The sequence below is a fragment of the Halichoerus grypus genome, chromosome 15, assembly GCF_964656455.1.
Source record: "Halichoerus grypus chromosome 15, mHalGry1.hap1.1, whole genome shotgun sequence".
Lineage (NCBI taxonomy): Eukaryota > Metazoa > Chordata > Mammalia > Carnivora > Phocidae > Halichoerus > Halichoerus grypus.
In genome coordinates this window covers 18467743-18488152 of record NC_135726.1, presented here as the reverse complement: position 1 = coordinate 18488152, position 20410 = coordinate 18467743, and the positions used below count along the sequence as shown (strand labels likewise).

General features: G+C 38.0%; 1 protein-coding gene across 2 annotated transcripts in view; it reads left to right on the top strand.

Moving 5' to 3' along the window:
* Positions 1 to 20410, top strand: part of CBFB (core-binding factor subunit beta) — a 56786-nt gene extending 36376 nt beyond the window's left edge. For both annotated transcript variants that reach the window (XM_078062489.1, XM_036115146.2), the window contains 2 exons: positions 4304 to 4399; positions 18123 to 20410. In XM_078062489.1, coding sequence (XP_077918615.1) covers positions 4304 to 4399; positions 18123 to 18191 — 165 coding nt within the window. In that variant the 3' untranslated portion in view covers positions 18192 to 20410. The remainder of the gene's footprint in view (positions 1 to 4303; positions 4400 to 18122) is intronic.

Below are 20410 nucleotides of genomic sequence, written 5' to 3'. Positions count from 1 at the left end.
GCACAACTGGGAGATCATGACCCAAGCCAAAACCAAGAGCCAGAGGCTCAACCGACTGAGCTACCCAGGCACCCTTCTGTTTCATTGTTTTTAAAAATTCACTGAGAATGTTACTTTTTTTTTCTTTTTCTTTTTTTTTTTTTTTAAGAGAGCACAGGCGAGCAGGGAAGGGCAGAGGGAGAGAGAATCAGAAGCGGGCTCCATGCCCTTGGGGCTGGATCTCACAACCCTGAGATCATGACCTGAGCTGAAATCAAGAGTCAGACACTTAACTGACTGAGCCGGTCAGGCGCCCTGGGAATGTTAATTTTTATACAGTGTGTGCTCCACCAGCATTTGTATTATCAATATAAGAGGGAATAATTTTATCTTCACTATTGTACTTTTTAAATTAATTTGCTTTGGCAGTCACAAAAAAAGATGTTTCAGGGGCCTGGCTGGCTCAGTCATTGGAACACCTGACTCTTGATCTCGGGGTTGTGAGTTAGGGCCCCATGTTGGGTGTAGAGATTACTTAAAAATAAAATCTTAAAAAAAAAAAAGTTTCACTTTTAATGTAATGACTTTTCAATAGTTTAATTTTGGTTCTATGATCAAGTTAGAAAAATTGAACCATTATTTGAATTAACAGATTTTCTATTTGACATCCCTGATGACACTGATGTAAAACTGATGTCCCTTAGCTGTTTGCAAGGTTTTTGTTAATGAAATCAGCATATAAACAGCTTTGCTTTTTATATGTGTATGATAATGTGAATTGAATCATTTGTCATTTGTCAGTGAATTAAATCACTTGATTTAAATGAAGTTGTGTTTTGCAGAATGATATTGAATGTACCGGTTGCAGCTGCTCGTGTTAAATTGTCGCCTTTGAAGTATATGTTGATGCTTCTTCAGCAGTTTTATTTCTTTTGGTTTTCATGTGATCAGTGATACCATTCTGGTCCTCACAGAGAATAGTAAATGTCGTTATTTTGTGCAAATTACGTGTTCCGTCATCAACTTTCTTGGAAATGAATTTGATTCTTAATTTTTCATAAAACAGGCACTTCCAGTTTTTAAATTCATTGCTGCAGAAAGGTATTACCAAACCATAAAATAAATATAGTTGTAGATTTAGGCAATATAATAAAATCACTGCAGCAAGAATGGTCAGGATAGGGGCGCCTGGGTGGCTCAGTCGTTAAGCGTCTGCCTTCGGCTCAGGTCATGATCCCAGGGTCCTGGGATCAAGCCCCACATCAGGCTCCCTGCTTGGCCGGAAGCCTGCTTCTCCCTCTCCCAATCCCCCTGCTTGTGTTCCCTCTCTCGCTGTCTCTCTCTCTGTCAAATAAATAAATAAAATCTTTAAAAAAAAAAAAAAAAAAGAATGGTCAGGATATTCTATATATGCTCCATGACAGGACTGCAAAGCCTTTATTTGCCACATGGGTTTCACTGCACCCACCTTTTATGATGACCCCACCTGACTCCTTTGTGCAGATCATGGTTAAGACCACAGTGTAACAAGTAGCTGGCGGGGACGAGAGTGTTTACAGCTGCTCCCACTGCCATCTGAGATTGGTTGGAATTAGTTGTCCCTAGCCATCTTGAGCATACTTTATGGGTGAGTATATCGTTTTATCAGGAGTTGCCCTTTATGCTGCCCTGGAAGGGGGTAGGTGTTAGTTAAGGATAACGCTGGTCATTGCCAATCGTCTTTCAGATTAAAGTGCAAACTGTTCACTGCACATACATTTCACATCTTGCTAGAAAGGACCAAGACAGAAGCTGGAGTTAGAAAGCGGAGAGCTACCAAATCTCTTGGCTTATTTTACTACAATTATTAGTAATAATACTTTTTTCTTTTAATGAAATAAAAATCGGTGACCACTGCTAGAATACACATTAGTGGCTAATAACTTCCTTAGGGAATTAGATCACATTTCATGTTATATGCTCTCATTTCATCATGTAATATTTCTCTACTATACTTAATCACAGCTGACATTTATATATTGATTTTTTGTAATTATTTGTTCACCATCTTCCTGCCCCACTAGACCAGACTGTGAGGAGAAGGACCATTGTTCCCTCACATTGTACCCATGGCACCTTAGCACAGTGACTTGGACATAATAAAGACTCAAACATTGTGGAATGAATGAAAAAGTGAATGAATGCACAGGACAGGAGTACCCTGTTATCAGTAGATGTGTCCCAGTTGATAGCTAACTAAACAATAGAAAGCCCTTGGGAGTTGGGAACAGTGTTCTTTTGCAGGTACCTCAAGGTTATATGGTATATTCTAAGAATACAGTAGGAATGTGTAATGATATTTAGTTAGATGTGTAAATTTGATACATCTGTAAATGCTTATAAAATAATAGGTAGCAGGGCGCCTGGGTGGCTCAGTCGTTGAGCGTCTGCCTTCGGCCCGGGTCACGGTCCCGGGGTCCTGGGATCAAGCCCTGCATCGGGCTCCCTGCTCCGCGGGGAGCCTGCTTCTCCCTCGCCCACTCCCCCTGCTTGTGTTCCCTCTCTCGCTGTGTCTCTCTCTGTCAAATAAATGAAATCTTTAAAAAATAATAATAATAATAGGTAGCACTTACTGAATGCTGTCCGTTAATATGCTTAAGCATGTTTTATATGTTACTTAATCTTTACAGCAGTCTTATAAAGTAGGTATTACTACTATGCCCATTTTACATTTGAGTTTACCGAGGCTTAGAGAAATGAAATGCCTTTCCCTCGGTCATAAAGCTGGTAAATGCATCAAAGGATAGAAATCTGATTACACCTTTCAAAACTTTTTAAATATTTTATTTATTTATTTGACAGAGCACAAGTAGGGAGAGCAGCAGCAGAGGGAGAGGGAGAAGCAGGCCCCCCGCAGAGCAGGGAGCCCGATGCAGGGTTCAAAGGACCCTGGGATCATGACCTGAGCCGAAGGCAGCCACTTAACTGATTGAGCCACCCAGGCGCCCCTACACCTTTCAGTTTTATTTAAGTTATAGACATCTTGTCAGTGAAAATTTTAAGTATTAAACAGCCGTACTAATAGTGACAAATAAAACATGCATCCCACAGAACACAACACCAAGCAGTATAGGTATAGTCCAGGTAGGTATAGCACTTAACCTATATTACAGGGGTCCTGGGTCTTCTGTCTTCCTGCTGTGCTGTGCTCAGTGTGGGATTGCATCTGCATTATTATGTTTGCACAATGGCTGCTGTATCTCTGGGCATTGCATCAGCTCATAGGAGGGAGAAAAGCTGAAATGTCTCTTAAATGACTTTCTTAGAAGCCCCATTAGGTGACTTATGCCTCTGTCTGATTGGTTAGAACTGAGTTACTGGTCACCCCTTGCTGCGGTGAATCTAGGAAGGGGAATATTGATGACTTTTTGGATATTTTTATCTTTTAGTTTCTTCAAGTGTACCATCGAAAAATCCTAGTATTGAAAAGTGCGTGACTGCAAAGGTTGAGCATCCTGTGCTGTAGACAATGAGGGAGCTTTTTTAAGTTGGGGGTATTATGGTCAGATTGTGCCTCAGGCACGCTCTGATGGCTGTGTGGTAAATCGGGGATGACAGAATGGAAGCAGGGAGAGGCTGTGTAGGAGAGCTTTGCAGTGATTTTAATAAGAGATCTTAGAAGACTGAACTAAGAAACTGTAGGAAATAAAAGGAGACTTGAAGATTCCAAAAATATTCAGGAGGTCAAAGGGCTAGGACTTGGTGGTTGATAGGCTCTGTGGAGACGGAAGAGTGAAGAGTCAAAGGTGGCTCAGACTTCTGGCAGAAATGAGTGAGTGGTGCCACGAATGGAAACTAAAGGGGAATAAAGAAGAACATTTAAATCAGTTGTCCCTCAGACACAGTGAGTTTGAGGTATCTGGATTTTCTTCATGTGCAGATCTTCATTAATTGGGAAAGGATTAGGTAGATTTGTTATATGTTACAAATATTTTTTCTTGATAATATCCCTTGGACTTTTATTTACTTCCTGTTGTTCAACAGTTTCTCACATTTGTATAATCAATTCTCTTAATACTCTCTTTTATATTTCTGGCTTTCGTGTCCTAATTAGAGGACCTGGCCTGTCTTACACCCAAATTATAGAAGTATATACCTCTGTGGTTTAAATATTGACTTGTACAGGATTTTATTTTGGTGAATAGGATGAGGTAAGGAAAGAGAAGAGCATTTTCAGTTGTTAGAATTACTCCGTTCTTCATTTCCTCCAAGAAACAAACACCGTCAAATTGTAAGTTTTTATTCTAAATCACAATTAAAATACCCTTTTCATGTATTCCAACAGCAGGAGGATGCATTAGCACAACAGGCCTTTGAAGAGGCCCGGAGAAGGACGCGTGAATTTGAAGACAGAGACAGGTCTCATCGGGAGGAAATGGAGGTGAGAGTTTCACAGCTGCTGGCAGTAACTGGTTAGTACTTTCCCCCAACCTCTCAGGCTCTCTTTGTCATGTTTGTGCATAATGTTTTTTATAAATAGTTTCATTTTGTCTTTCATTTGTCAAAAGTTATACTGCGTCTTTGTGTTTATTAAATGTAATTGCTCTAAAGAGACTTAGTCTTAATTTTAAGGTTGTACATGAATTCACTGTTTATTGGTCCTCATAAAAATCATTTACTGTCATGTATATATTCTCTTAATTCGTTGATCCAAATATCTTCCCTCGTTTTTGTCTTGTTTATTTGTAAAAATTACTTTGTTATCGTAGAATACATATTTTTAGAACATTATTAAAACTCTTTGGAAATTATATTACTTTATATTTTTTAATGAATGTTTGTCTTGATTTTGTAACAGTGTAATGTTTGGCCATTTGTGTATTCTCTTTACTAGAGGAAAATTTAATATTTTCAAACTACTCAATGAAATTAACCTAAACCATTTTTCTTTTGACTTTTTATGGTACAGAGATAGAAATCCTCACAGAAGAAATATGTAGCTTAATTACTGTAAGGCTAACACCCTAATAACACTGTCCAGATTAAAAAAAAGTCAAACTTTGACAGCTACCCTGGCAGCCCCCTCCATGTGGGCATCTCATTATGACCTTCTCCCTCCCCTTAAAAGTACTCATTACCTCAGTTTTTATAGTAATCACTTCCTTGTGTCTTTAGTTTTATTACTCATGCTTCCTTCAGTCTTCAACATTGAAGTTTAGTCTTACCCAGTGTTTAAATTTGATAAGACTTTTAATTGACATGGATTTTTTTTCTATATAAAATTGTACCCTGCTTTAAGCAGACTTTAATTATAAGACTAATATTTAAAGTATGTATACATTGTTCAAAACCCCAATTTCTACAAATTGTATACTCTAACAAAACAAAAATAATCAAGATGAGAACTAATGTGTTTGAAAAGAATATTGTTAAATGTTAATAAATGCTTCAAGTTTCTAAGCTTAATTATCAACATGAGCGTTTCACACAAGAATAGGAAAAAGCACACATTCATCTTTGATAATCAAAAGAAATGGAATTAAAATATAATTATAGTACATGAACTAAATAGAATAATTTTCAGGCATTAAAAACAGTTCTGCAGATTGGTTGCATAACATTGTAAATGTACTTAATACTTAAGACTACTGAACTGTGCACTTAGAAATGGTTAAGATGGTAATTTTTATGTTAAGTGTATTTTAACACATTAAAAAATTTTTTTAATCGGTGTTGCAGAAAATTTGTGGGTTTTCCATGCACAAAATTATATGTACACTATTATTTAAATTAACACAAAAGTGTGTGTGTGTGTGTGTGTATGGAGATATTGGTGAAGAGCCCAGACACTAGAGCCAGCCTGCAAGATCTGAATCTGGCTTTGCCACTTACTTTGTCACTTTGAACAAGTTATTTCATCTTTCTGTGGCTCAGTTTCCTCATTGATAAATGAGGCTAATAGGGGCGCCTGGGTGGCTCAGATGGTTAGGTGTCTGCCTTCGGCTGGGGTCATGATCCCAGGGTCCTGGGATCGAGTCCCGCATCGGGCTCCCTGCTAGGCGGGGAGCCTGCTTCTCCCTCTGCCTCTGCCTCTCTCTCTCTCTCTCTCTCTCTCTCTGACTCTCATGAATAAATAAATAAAACATTTTAAAAAAAATGAGGCTAATAATTGTGCCCATCGCATAAGGTCATTTTAAGGATTAAATAAGCAAATACATATGAAAGCACCTCTTGAGTTTGTGGCTGAGTAGATGTCAGCTGCTATTATTAGTGTTATTGTGTGTGTGTGTGTGTGTGTGTGTGTGTATTCCTCTATGTGCCAACATATATATTTTAGAATAAATGAAAAAAAGCTACGTAGTGGTTAGTGTATAAAATAGAATTATCTTTTAATGATTGAGATTTCCCTTTGTCAGTGAGTGAATTAATCTACTAGGCTGATAGCAACTGCTGGTGCCCCCAAGAATATAGTACTTTTTAGCTAGGAGAAGAGACAGGAGGGATATTATGCAATGCATTTGTAATTCTTTGAAGCTTTTCAATTCTTGTGATCAGACTTCCCATGACATTTTCTTTCAGAATGCTTGTATCTGTAGTAGTAAGAAGTTTTTAAACTTATAGTGTGCATTTATCTTATACTTCTGAACCTTTTTGCTCATGCTGTTTGTTCCCTGACTGATAATGTACCTTTCCACCCATTTGTTAAAACCCAGCTTAAACATTCGGTCAGTCCCTTCTCCAGCCTGCTTCACTGTTATTAGCCATTCCACTTTGTCGTTTCCAGAGCACTTATTTCTGTTATTGTTCTTACAGAACAGTATGTTGAAACAATTAAAAACATGTCTGTCCTTTATTGTAGATTCCCAGTGAGATGGGGCCCCTGATTTTTTAATCCTCACATTACCCACCACAGTGTTTTGTACATTGTTTAGTTGTCTAATGGAGATTTTCAGAAAACAGTTCTTATCCTGGCTATCTGAAAACTAAAGTTACAGGGTAGACTAGAGGTTAGTTAAAGTAGAATAATACATGTTACTGGTCTCTGGAAAGGTTTTAAATGTTTGTAATTTGTTGGTTTATATTAAGTAATGAACCCCAACTATGTTGTGCTGGATTCTGCATTAGGGACTGGTAAATATATAGATGAAAATGCACAGGGGCACCTGGGTGGCTCAGTCAGTTAAACGTCCGACTCTTGATTTCAGCTCAGGTCATAATCTCAGGGTTGTGGGATAGAGCCCTGAGTAAGGCTCCCTGCTGGGTATGGAGCCTGCTTAAGATTCTCTCTTTCCTTCTCCCTCTGCCACCCCCCCCCCCCGGCCGCTTGCTCTCACACTCTCTGTCTCTCTCTCTCTCTCTAAAAAAAGAAAGGAAGGAAGAAAGATAGAAAGAAAAAAGAAAACGTATGGTTTCTGTCCTTGAGCAACTGTCAGACTTGAGGGAAGAGAGATACATAAACGTGTAATTGGAGACTACTTTAGCAGCAGCCACACACAATGGAGGTTCAGAAGGGGAGCAGTGAACAGTGTAGAGGAATGAGCGCTTATGTCTGCCTCTGCCTGGGGAATTCACAGGAAAATACCCTTGCAGGGATTTGAAAGAAGAGTGGGAGTGTTCCCCAAGCTAGGCAAGGCATTCTGGGCAGAAAGAACAGTGTGTGCAAAGGCATGAAGCAGTAAGAGATCTTGTCATTTGTCATGTCTGAGAATGTGGTTGGTCAGTCTTTCTGGGAACAAGCCAACATGGCTTTAAATGAATATAAGAATTGCTTTATAAAAAGTGCTCTTTGGCTACATTACATTTGAAGAATAACTTTGTTAATTAATGGAACGATTACTTAAGAAGTGTTTGTATATGTTTTGCTTTAAATAAAATGGATTAGTTGACACTAAGAGTTGTCTTAAATGCTAACTTGGTTGTTCTTATAAATAATGCTACTTGAAAAACATTCTGGTGTGTGAATTTATATATATACGTGTGTGTTTATATTTGTGTATGAACAAAAGCATAGTCTGTTGATAGAGGTGTTAAATAATTTGTTGCTCAGGTAGATTGTTTTCCAGTCGGTTTTATGTCAGTGATTTGAGAGCATGGACTTTGTAGTCAGGCCTAGTTGAGATTCCTGCTTTATCACCTGCCAGTCTCTCTTAAGCTTATTTTCTCATAGAAATTGTTGTGAGAATTAAAGAGGAAAATGCTTGTAAAAGCACTTAGTATGGTGGTTGGCTGGTGTATGCCTACAGGAAATAATAGCTCTAAAGTACTTCTTTAGCACTAAAAGCTCTACCACAGCGCTGGTTCCAGTTAATTGAATTGTCCTTTTAGTTCTCTGAAGTGTTATCAGGGCACTTTCCCTGCATTATGACCTGGAGCATAGAAAAATGGTTAGATTGTCATCAATGATTTAAGATTCCATAGTCCCTGAGGCAGTAATTTAAAACATCAGCTCTTACAGAGAACTGTCATCTATAAAATTGGGCTGGAATCTGACTCCAGAGCTTGCACTGGCAGTCCCTTAGGGAAGTTTTGGGTATGCATGTCTTTTGGTACTTTGTGCATGTATATTTTGCTTTTCTTTAAAAAAAATCCATAATGGGGAGCCTGGGTGGTGCAATTGGTTAAGTGACCAACTCTTGGTTTTGACTCAGGTCGTGACCTCAGGTTTGTGAGGTTGAGCCCCACTTAAGCCTCCCCGCCCAGTCTGTTTGGGACTCTCTCTCCCTCTGCCCCCCCACCACTGCGCTTTCTCTCTCTCAAAATAAATAAATAAACCTTTAAAAATAAATAAATAAATCCACAAGAAATTCCTAATCTTATTTTCTTACAGTTTACCTTCTTTTTCCTAAAAGGGGAGAACATTAGGAAAAATTATTATAGTCCCCTCCCCCGCCATAATTCAGACATCTATATGGGACATTATGCCATATACTCTAACATTCTTACTATAGTTGAGGAACCTGAGACTCCGAGAAAAATTGACTTGCTCTCTTTCAAGTAGTTGGTTAATGGAAAGAAGAGTGAAGACTTAAACCAGTTTCCTAACCAAAAGGCCTCTACAAATACAGCCTAGCACTGGGAAATGAATTTCCACATCACCCATAAAGATGATTAAGTTGAAAAATAAAACCTGCCAGGAGAGGTTAGAAACCATTTTGCCTGGAAAAGAAAAAGCTGAGGCAAAAAAGAGTAATAATGATTCCAGTGGGTGGTCCTGAGGCCTGACTGGAGGTGAGGACCGAGGAGCAGTGGTAACTCGTGGGTGGCAGTAACCCAGTAAATGGTCCTTGGAAGCTTGAGATGCTGGCAACTCAGCGGCTTAGGGATGTCCCACCCCTGTTTGGATAACCTCTGAGGCCTCTGGCCCCACGGTGCTAACCTTGTAGTGGTGGTGCTTGAGCATTTAATACAGGTGTAAGGTTAAGGTTACTAAAGGTTTTGATTTGTGCCCGTGTCTTTGAACCTGAAATCAGTCCTAAAACTCCCTGAGCATGTGTCTATTTTACCACCTGTAAAATTTAGAAAGTTTTCAATCCATCATTCATGGTAGGGATTTAGCATTTTCTTTCTCTGATTTTCTGGAAAAAGGTATTTTAGTAGTATGATATTTTTCTTTTTTTTTTTTTTTTTAAATCTTTTAATTTTAGGCAGAAAGACAATATGGAGACTCAAACAGGATGTTGGCAAGTACAACCTTTCATTTCCACGTCTACCTTAGTGACTAGGTAGTGTTGAATTCTTTCTAACAAAGAAAAACAAATACCATTTTTTTTATAGAGAGCTTCATTTTCAATCTCTGCAATAGGCTTATGGCCACACATTGCTTCAATTTTTTTTTTATCTTTTTTTTTTAATTTTTTATTGTTATGTTAATCACCATACATTACATCATTAGTTTTAGATGTAGTGTTCCATGATTCATTGTTTGTGCATAACACCCAGTGCTCCATGCAGAACGTGCCCTCCTCAATACCCATCACCAGGCTAACCCATCCTCCCACCCCCCTCCCCTCTAGAACCCTCAGTTTGTTTTTCAGGTCCATCGTCTCTCATGGTTCGTGTCCCCCTTCTATTTCCCCCCCTTCATTCTTCCCCTCCTGCTATCTTTTTTTTTTTTCTTAACATATACTGCATTATTTGTTTCAGAGGTACAGATCTGTGATTCAACAGTCTTGCACAATTCACAGCGCTCACCATAGCACATACCCTCCCCAATGTCTATCACCCAGCCACCCCATCCCTCCCACCCACCCCCAACTCCAGCAACCCTCAGTACATTGCTTCAATTAAATACTTAAGTCCATGTCATGAGACCACTTCCAAGGTTTTTGAGATTATCGAGCTGCTACCTTTCAGAGGCGATAGCAGCTTATTGTTAATTTGGCAAGTGAAAAACTAGCGTGAAATGAAGATACATTGTTTATTTTAGTAACCTTGTTGAAATACTGTTAAATCTTTGGTATACAACAAAATGGTCTGCAAAAGCTACATAACACTGTGTATAATATCTTTACCCTCTGGGTAGTTTTTAAAAAGGAATACATGCACATATTTGTCTCTCTTTAGTAGGAAATGTAGGAAACTAACTGAAAACTCTGGAGGGGAATCAGGTATCTGGGGGCCACATGGGAGGGTGATTACTTTTCACTGTTTATCTTTTAGACCTTTTGAATTTTGTATCCTGTATATCTATTACCTCTTTAGAAAAGAAATAAAATTTGTTTTTAGTGTTAACACAAAATGATGGAACTAGAAGATTCTAGATTCTAGAACTTACTATCTGTATCTCTGGCATATGGGTTTTTTCTATAAATGTGAAATCCTTCCTTCATTTGAAATTTTATAGAGAACCCCAATGTATATGGTAGAGAAAAGGGGTACTGCTCTGGGTGGGAATTACTCTGATTTCCTTCTGTAGTGCCTGGGGTGTTTTCATGGAACCCAGTAGCTGACAGAATGTAACGTAAGAACCTTTTATGTAGTAAAATGACCATGAGGTTTGTAATAGATTGCTCTGGTTTTAAATCCTGGCTCTCCTATTTGTTGTCTTGTGACATTAGGAAAGTTACTTATCCTTGTGAGCCTCATCTGTAAAATCAGGGCTAAGGTCCTACCTCCCAGGTTGCTGCCAGCACAGTGTCTGACTCTTAAATGGGCTCACTTCCTCTTTCTATTCACTTTGGCTCACAATGTATCTGGAGTGGCAGTAAAAGCAGGCATATCCTAACTTCAGAATGTGAAAGTCCAGAGATATTTTGCCAAGATATTTTATATTCTGGTATTGGTTGTTTTGTTTGTTTGTTTTTGGTTTGGTTTTTAACAACAGTAAAGGGTTTTGAATTTTTCTGGGTTCTGTTAGAAGTGGAGGTAGTGGTTACCCAGGGGGTGAGTAGTGACGAGGGAGAGGGGAGAGCACAAGGGGAACTTCCCAAGTTTGGGTAGTATTATATTGCTTGATCTGGGTGCTAGTTACATGGGTGTGTTCATTTAATGGGAAATTCATCAAGTTACATATTTATGATCTGTGCACTATTCTGTATTTTAATAAAAAATTAGACATTAAAAAAGAAAAAATAATCAAATTTCTTCTGTGAAGTGCCTGCCCATTGCTATCTGTTGCCACATAGTAGTAGCCAAGTGTCTTTTTACCTGGGATTCCTTCCCTGATTTGAAAATGTTTGATGCATTACTGATGGCAGTTCTCTTCAGGTCACACATCTGTATAACTATAATTCTAATGCCTTACTTTGGGATTTTGTGAAAAATTGAGGTTAATAAAGGACAGAATGAGTGCTGTGGTCATAAATACATTGGAATGATGCCTGTGTTATTGATAGCAGCTCATGTACACTCCCTATGTCTAGAGACTGTCTTCAGCTTGATTGGCCTCTTCACTTTCTAAAACTATAACGTACTGTTGGCTCTTAATTCAGCTGCATGGTGACAGGGTGCTGAAAGAGATTTTCTCTGTCATTACGCAGAAAATGCTTTCATCTGGTTAGTTTCTTATCTTTAATGTCAGAGAATGGGTAAATAATTACTGCTTATTTTACTATAGGCAGTTTTAATACAATTCAGCAAATCATAGGAGAGTTTTAGGTGGAAACTTTTTGGAAATAAAACAGGCAAAAGGCTTTATGTGGTTTTTGTATTTGTGTTTTGTATGTTTTTGGAGCCTTCGATTCTGTGTGGTCCGAGAAAAAAACAATCGCAGCCACTATTTTAAATTCCCGCAGACTTCAGTTTTCAAATCACTTTAACTGTACCAACACTCATTTTTGTGTAAGGACAAATTAACATAAAAATCTGTCTATACTGGGCCTTCCTAACATGTCTTTTGGGTAAAGGCAATAGATGAGAGTGAAGCGGGACTATGAACTCAGACTAAGAATGAGAACCGGAAGAGGATTGGTGAGGGAGGAAGAGGATACTAGATCTGCCTGCTCCTATACCAAGAAAGAGTGTCTTTTTGGGGCTCCTGGGTGGCTCAGTCGGTTAAGCATCTGCCTTCAGCTCAGGTCATGATCCCAGGCTTCTGGGATCAAGCCCCATGTCAGGCTCCCTGCTCAGCAGGAAAGTCTGCTTCTCCCTCTTCCTGTCCCTCTGCTCCTGTGCTCTCTCGCTCGCTCTCTCAAATAAGTAAAATCTTTTTTTTTTTTAAAGTCTTTGCTCTCTATCATAGGAGATGCAAGCTTCATTAAAATTTATTTTGTCCTAACCTTGTTTTAGTTTGTAAAAATTACATCTTATTGACAGGATGCAGGGTTGTTTTTTTTTTTTTTTTTTAACATTTCAAATGTTCATACACATATATTGGGACGTGATGAGCAGCTTTGTTGTAATAACGACAGTGTGAGTACTTAACTCTATATGCCAGGCAGTATACACTACAGTATTCGTTTCACATTTGGTTCTTAAAACACTGAGGCTGAACGAGAGTAAGAAACTTGTCTAAGATCACATAGCTAAAGTGGTAGAGCCATCCCAGTCTACATCTGGAAATGTAGATTATTTCCACTATCTCTTTTATTTTGAAATAACACTTTATATGTAAAGTTTTCCTGAAGTTGTATACTTTATAAGAACTATTTTTTTTTACATGCCTGTTAGACCAGCTCTTGCAGTCTCCTTACCTGACAGGTGTTTATGATTGTCTGCTGACCTGGTTTTTACCTTTTTGCATTTGGAGAAAGTACACTCCCTTCTGTCATATTAGGACTTAAAATTTCTACTTTGTGACTCCTCCAGCTTTAGCGGTTGGGACCAGCTAATGATGAAACCTTGGGGAATCACTTAACCTTCTTGGCTTCAGGCTCACAGTTTGTAAGATTAGAGTTGAGCTAAATCTCTGATGGACTTTGCCACTCTAAAAATCTGTAATTCTGTGCTCTGACGTTTAGTCAAGTGTCAGACATAAAGTGTAAGCATAGTGTGTGAAAATAGTATATTATACTCAGTAAGTTGGAGCTATTTTTAAGTATTAGAACATTTTCTCGTGAAGAGTTTTCAGCAATTTGATAATCTTGATACCAAAAGAATGGAAATCAACCAAAAGAAGTTTTATTCATTTTCATTTGGGCATCCCTGCTCTTGGCTACTTCTGCACAGCCCTGACCAGTAGGGAAAACTCAGTGCCAGGTGACTGTTCTTTGTCACTCTATTTTGGGCTCATCTCATGACTGCCTCCTCAAAACTGGATTTGCCATGTTTCTGGACAGTGGTATATTGAAAGAAAGAAAACAGGAGCAACTGGTAGTAAGAGGTCTGTAGTAAAATGTCTAGATGAGGAGCACCTGGGTGGCTCGGTCTGTTGGGCATTTGCCCTCGGCTCAGGTCACGATCCCAGGGTCCTAGGATCGAGCTCCACATCTGGGCTCCCTGCTCAGCTGGGAGCCTGCTTCTCCCTCTCCCTCTGCCACTCCCCCTGCTTGTGCTGTCTCGCTCTCTCAAATAAATAAAATCTTTTTTAAAATGTCTAGATTAATTCTTTAAAAATATGTATATTTTAAAGATTGTATTTATTTGTCAGCACAAGCAGGGGGAGTGGCAGGCAGAGCAGGCAGAGGGAGAGAAGCAGGCTCCCCACTGAGCAAGGAGCCCGATGCGGGACTCGATCCCAGGACCCTGAGATCATGACGTGAGCCGAAGGCAGATGCTTACCGACGAAGCCACCCAGGCGTCCCAAATTCTTTATAAATATTAAAAACAGATTTATATTCTGAACAGGCTTGTGGGTGTCTGCTTTATATTAAACCCCTATTCTGAAATAGCTGTTAATAAGTTAGAATCAAGGGCCCATGTGGATTGACCGAGGAAAAGAAACTAGAAATCATGGACTTTATGCTTTTATAATAATCAGGTTCAGAGAGTTTCTTAGCCACCATCTAGTCTAGCCAATTACTCATAGAATTCCTTCTAAAACATCTTGCTTTCGTTAGAAAGCTCATCCAGTTGTTGAATACCAGTCCTGTGGAAGCTATTTCACTGAACCTAAGTCTGTTTCTGTTTGTTTCCTTCATGTGACAGTCTGTACATCTTCCCTCCGAACAATAAATTTCCTCCCAGTCTCCCAGCTCTTATTCCTCCCTCTTCTGCTCTCACCCTCTGTTGAAGTCCTTCCCCAGCTCTCTCATTTGTCCTATTTTTGTTTTTCCTTCACAGTGTCTTCCATTACATCTTCCTAATTCCTTCTTCACAGTGTAAATAAACTGCAAACACAAGTAAATAACAAGACAACTTTACTCTTCTCTATGCCTTTACCAAAATACATTTTAAACAAATAAACCCATAGCAACTTCGGCACAGCCATGAACAGAAGGGAGAACTCCAGCTGCTGATTACTGCTTATGAAGGCCATCACTCACTTGAAGTTATCCCATTATTATTAAAGTAATTTGAAAATTACTCCTATCCCAAGACAAAAGCTAAAATACCCTTTTGACAAAATATTATTGGTAGGTTAATAGTGTTTTGTTAATATATAATTAGGATTGATTTTTCTCTGTTTCTTCATTGCTCAGCCCCTTTCTAACCTTCATTGACTGAACCCAGATGCTTATATCGCCATCTGTGATTTTGCAGAATTGATCTGTCCTTATACTACATTTAGCATTGATTTTGTATGGAACTTAAAGTGGCTTTTTTGTTTTTGGGTGGTTGTTTGTTTTTGTTTTTGGGGTGGTTTTTTTTTATGAATATGCATTCCATAGCTTTTTCAGTCCATACCATGCAGCATAACTTTAACATGACTAGTAATTGAAAGAAATATGCTAAAATTTAGTTAGTGAGCAGTATGCTAATAAAAATAATTAAAATCTGCTAGAGGAATGTATCAAAATTTATAAGAGTACAGAAGTTAGTGTTGGGTTTTACTTGATTTGTTTCAAAGTGAACAAGGCAGTGTCCTTTTTATCTAAACAACAATAATGCTCTTGAGAAATGACAACATTGCTGGAGCTTCTGACCAAATTTGATCATGCAGTACAAGTATGACTTGTTGAGATGTTTCTTTGAAGGTCAAGAATGCTTTTTCTTTTGTTTTGTTTTGTTTTGTTTTAAGATCGTAGAGACAGCGAGAGAAGGAATACAAGCAGGGGGAGTGGGAGAGGGAGAAGCAGGCTTCCCGCTGAGCAGAGAGCCCAATACAGGGCTCGATCCCAGGACTCTGGGATCATGACCTGAGCCGAAGGCAGACGTTTAACGACTGAGCCACCCAGGCGCCCCAAGAATGCTTTTTCTGTAACAACCGTGTCAGATCTTAAGAACTGAAACCAGAATATTTCGATCTTTGGTTAGATTTGTTTCCGAAAACTGACATAGACAATGAAGAATCACTTGGTGATTATAATACATGATTCCATTTAGCTTAAGATTGCACAGGTGATTTCATGGTGGTCTCAATTACTGGCAGATATATATATCTATTATCAGAGGTGACTACAGACGAGATCCCGATGAAGAATGGTGGTGGCGTGGACTTAGGGTTAGGGGTGGAGGCAGTCAGAAGCGCTCAGATTCAGGACATTGTTAATGTAGAGCTGTCAGAGCCCACCATTGAGTGTGAGAGAAAGAGATGTTAGGGTGACTTCAAGCTTTTTTGCCTGAACTACTGGTAAAATGGACTCGCCATTGTCTAACATAGGAAAACCATTGCTAAAAGAACCAGGATCTGTAAACGATCAGATGCTTGTGTTTGATTCCCATTTATAGTCACTAAAGAAAGCTTATGGAAGAAACACTCATTGGAATTTGTAAAAGAGACTGAGAATTAATGTTGTATGTGGACCAAAGGGGCACTTGTTTAAAGAAAAACTTTATAGTAGCAGAGAGTGTCACACAGAACCTGTTAGCTGTTAGATGTTCTCTATTAAGAAATTTGCCATCGATAGTTTAACTGGAAATGTTTATTCTAAAGTGAACTTGGGGCGCCTGGGTGGCTCAGTTGGTTAAGCGACTGCCTTCGGCTCAGGTCATGATCCTAGAGTCCTGGGATCGAGTCCCGCATCGGGCTCCCTGCTCAGCAGGGAGTCTGCTTCTCCCTCTGACCCTCCCCCTCTCATGTGCTCTCTCTCTCTCTCTCTCTCTCTCTCAAATAAATAAATAAAATCTTAAAAAATAAAAAAATAAAAAAAAGATCCTTGATGACCCTCAAAATTTAAAAAAAAAATAAATAAATAAAGTGAACTTGAAAACCTCAGTGTCTATAATTGTCAAACCTCTTAGTCGTTAATTTTGTCGTAAAAATACTTCTGGTTATGTAAGTGGATCAAGGACTGCAATTTTTTTCCCCAGTTTTGTTTTTTTTTTTTTAAGGTTTTATCTAAATTTATTTATTAAGAATTGCTCTTGGTTTTTTGGGAGGGTTTTGTTTGTTTTCTAAGAATTGCACTTGTTAAGTAACAAATTTTTGTGTTGTACTCCAGGTCTTTCTTCCCTCCATATTTATGCAATTATGCAATAAAGGTATCTGTAAAGTATAGTCATGTCCATTATTTCTACTTTGGAGAAATAGAACCTGGCCTTTAACTTTTATGTATATAACCAAAAGCAGTTAAAATTCTGTTTATTCTTGGGACACCTGGGTGGCTCAGTCCGTTAAGCTGCTGCCTTCGGCCCGGGTCATGATCCCAGAGTCCTGGGATCGAGTCCCACATCGGGCTCCTTGCTCAGCAGGGAGCCTGCTTCTCCCTCTGTCTCCCTCTGCTTGTGTTCTCTCTGTCAAATAAATAAAATCTTTTAAAAAAATAAATAAATAAAAAATAAAATAAAATAAAGTTCTGTTTATTCTTGCTCTTAGATGGTGGCCTCCCTGAAGTGGTTCTTCTTAGTGGAAGCTCTAAGAGCATCCATTTTTGCTTTTGAGACAATACTTTATCCATAGTAATGATTTTATTACATGAGGTAGAGGTTTTTATTTAAAACTTGTGTGGCAGAGATGGCATACTGTAAGATGAAATTCACTACTACATTTTTCAATCATACCATTAGTACACTGTGTACTTTTGTGTGACTGTAAAATAAACAGCACCTATGTTATAGGTTGCTGACAGGGTTTTAAGATTTTATTTATTTATTTATTTATTAGAGAGAGAGCACACAAGCAGAGGGAGAGGCAGGCAGAGGGAGAGAAGCAGGCTCCCCGCTGAGCAAGGAGCCCGATGCGGGACTCGATCCCAGGACCCTGGGATCATGACCTGAGTTGAAGGCAGATACTTAACCTACTGAGCCACCCAGGCGTCCCGCTGACAGGGTTTTAATTAGTTCATCCATGGAAAGTGCTTAGAACAGTGCCCAGCATATAGTTGGTGCTCAATAAATGTCAGGTACTATTAAAAGGGAAATTTTGATTCTAAGGTGAACGGATGATGTGTTTAACCCTGTAGTCCAAGAACTATAAATGTAGATTTGTTGTTCTTTTATGCATAGTACATATTTTGATAATGCTCTTTTGAATATAATGAGATTTTTTTCTTGGTTTTTATGGAAACTTCAGCAAAATATGTAATACCTAATTTAAATTGTTCTTTTTCCTCTTACATATGGAGATAGTGGCTGAAAATTTTTTAGTTGTAAACTGTTTTTTTTTAATGCTACTTTATACTTTATTTATCTAGCACTTTGATTTTCAAAACATGTTTTGACCCCCAATTATGATTTTGTCGTTGCAGGCAAGAAGACAACAAGACCCTAGTCCTGGTTCCAATTTAGGTGGTGGCGATGACCTCAAACTTCGTTAATTAGCAGCACAGCAGATGTGCCCACCCATCTTTACATATACATTGTTTCTAGTTGGCAGAAATAATCATTAAAAGACCAGAAACTGTGATAACTGGAGGTACTGCGGTCTATTTCTCAACCTTAGGCAGTAACAAGACATCACAAACTGCCATGGTTTTGCACTATGATTATATAATACCTGCATTTCTAATTTTGTATGCATGTAGCCAGTAATTTGAATTTTTTTCTATGCAAGCTTACCTTGTTGGCATTATTTTAGTGAGTTGAAACTATCCATTTGTAAAGCTCTTTTTTTCCTCCATTTTAATTTAAAAGATTATGTCATTTAAGAACAAGTCAGGAAATTTAAATTTCTATCAGAGGGTTTTCCCCCTAATCAGTTGTTCTAATTATTTTTGGAATTTTACATGTGTTGGTTACACAGCTTCATTTTAGATAGACACTCGTGGTTATTTGTTTTGTTTCTGTGTTTTTATAGTTTATGGCATTTTAAAACTGCTGATGTGTTTGCATTATTTTAAACAAGCTAAAAACCTAGTAGCATAGAGCTGTCTGCCACAGCCTTTTAACACAAAGTTTACAGTTGTTAAAGTTGCAGTATCCTTTTAAATGTTGATAATCAGCTCCTTTTCCTTTTTTCCTTAAACATAAAATGTTTTAATTGGTATTAACTCTAATCTGCCCCAGATCTCTTTTACATTCTGTTCTGTAATCATGAGTTTGTGTGGAGATATTCTCCACAGATGGTAATAATACTCTACTGAAATGCCTAAAGAAGTCGCAGGCTGGCTTCTGTTTTATTCAGGGATTTTATTTTTTTAAGTCAATCAGAAAAGGGATACTGGAGCTTTCTTCATGTATGTAACAGCATATTAAACTGGAGACAGTGATGAATCAGCTACCAAGGTAATATTGTATTAATATCATGTTTAAGATAGCTGCTTTTATGTGTATTTTATAATGCATGCTTTTGTAAAAACAATGCTGGGTGATGAAAAATTAGTCTTAGAGAGAAAATGTTCATCTGTGCAGAGGATACATTTTCTTCATTAATTACTCTGGAAAAAAACTCACAGGTTATATATATGGTATTTTCCAAAAGGACTATTAATAGAACCTTTTGAGATGAATTAGTATGAGAATATTTTTTAAATAGGCTCACTGTCAAATTGGATGCAACTTTTTTTTTTTTTAATACAAGACTGGAAAAAAGTGCTAAGTCATTTGGCACCTCCTTACAAATATTTTTCATGTCACATTCATTAAATGTTACTACATTTCTGAATTTTTGCAAAAATGTATTTTATCATAATAGAATGGCATTATTTTAAAGAGTTTGAAAAACTGACATGGTCAATTCAGAAAAGAAACTGAAGTCTGAATAAGGTCATTGCATTTAAAACACACACACACACACACACACACACACACACACATATATATATACTTGACTGATGAGGGAGGTGTGACTTTCATTGTATATAGGTCTTATAATTCACAAACATATCCTGTATGTCAGAATAAAAATATTTGTTATATATTTGAAGTCATGCATGGTAAGGAGTGTGTTTAAATTGTTATAAACAATAATGCATCATAAAAGACCATGCTGATCTTGTGTAACTAAGTACTATGAATGAATTTGGTTGGTATTTAGTATTGTGCAGCTCACATGTTTACACACTCAGTGCCCTAACTTCCCCTGAGGGAATCGCCTTTTAAGTGGCCCTTAAAGTGGTGTTTTAAGGTTCCTTTATCACAGAGCTCCTTGGTTTTTGACTTCTGCACTTAATTTTTTTAATAACATGATGATGATGGTACATTTTTCTCTATTGCTTCTAGCTAAGGGCTTTCATTCCACCAGTAACTAAGATCAAATGTTATTAAATGTTCATATTGCCATCCTTCTGTAAATACTCGATTTTTCCTGTCATTCAGCTCAGTGCTGCTTCCGTCTGTCTTAATGCTGGCATTAAGATCATGAGCCCTTTTTCTCCAGTAGTGCAGGCTTTGAAAACTTTTATTAAGTTATTGATGCAATTTGATATTTTTCCATAATCTATATTTAAACAAAATTACATCATTGCATCATCTTTTCTAAATTCATCTCCATTAAAACTTGCCTTAAGCTACCAGATTGCTTTTGCCACCATTAGCCATACTGTATGTTTGTATGTTTCATTTACTTTCACAATAAACTTCTCTGTAGTGAAAAAAA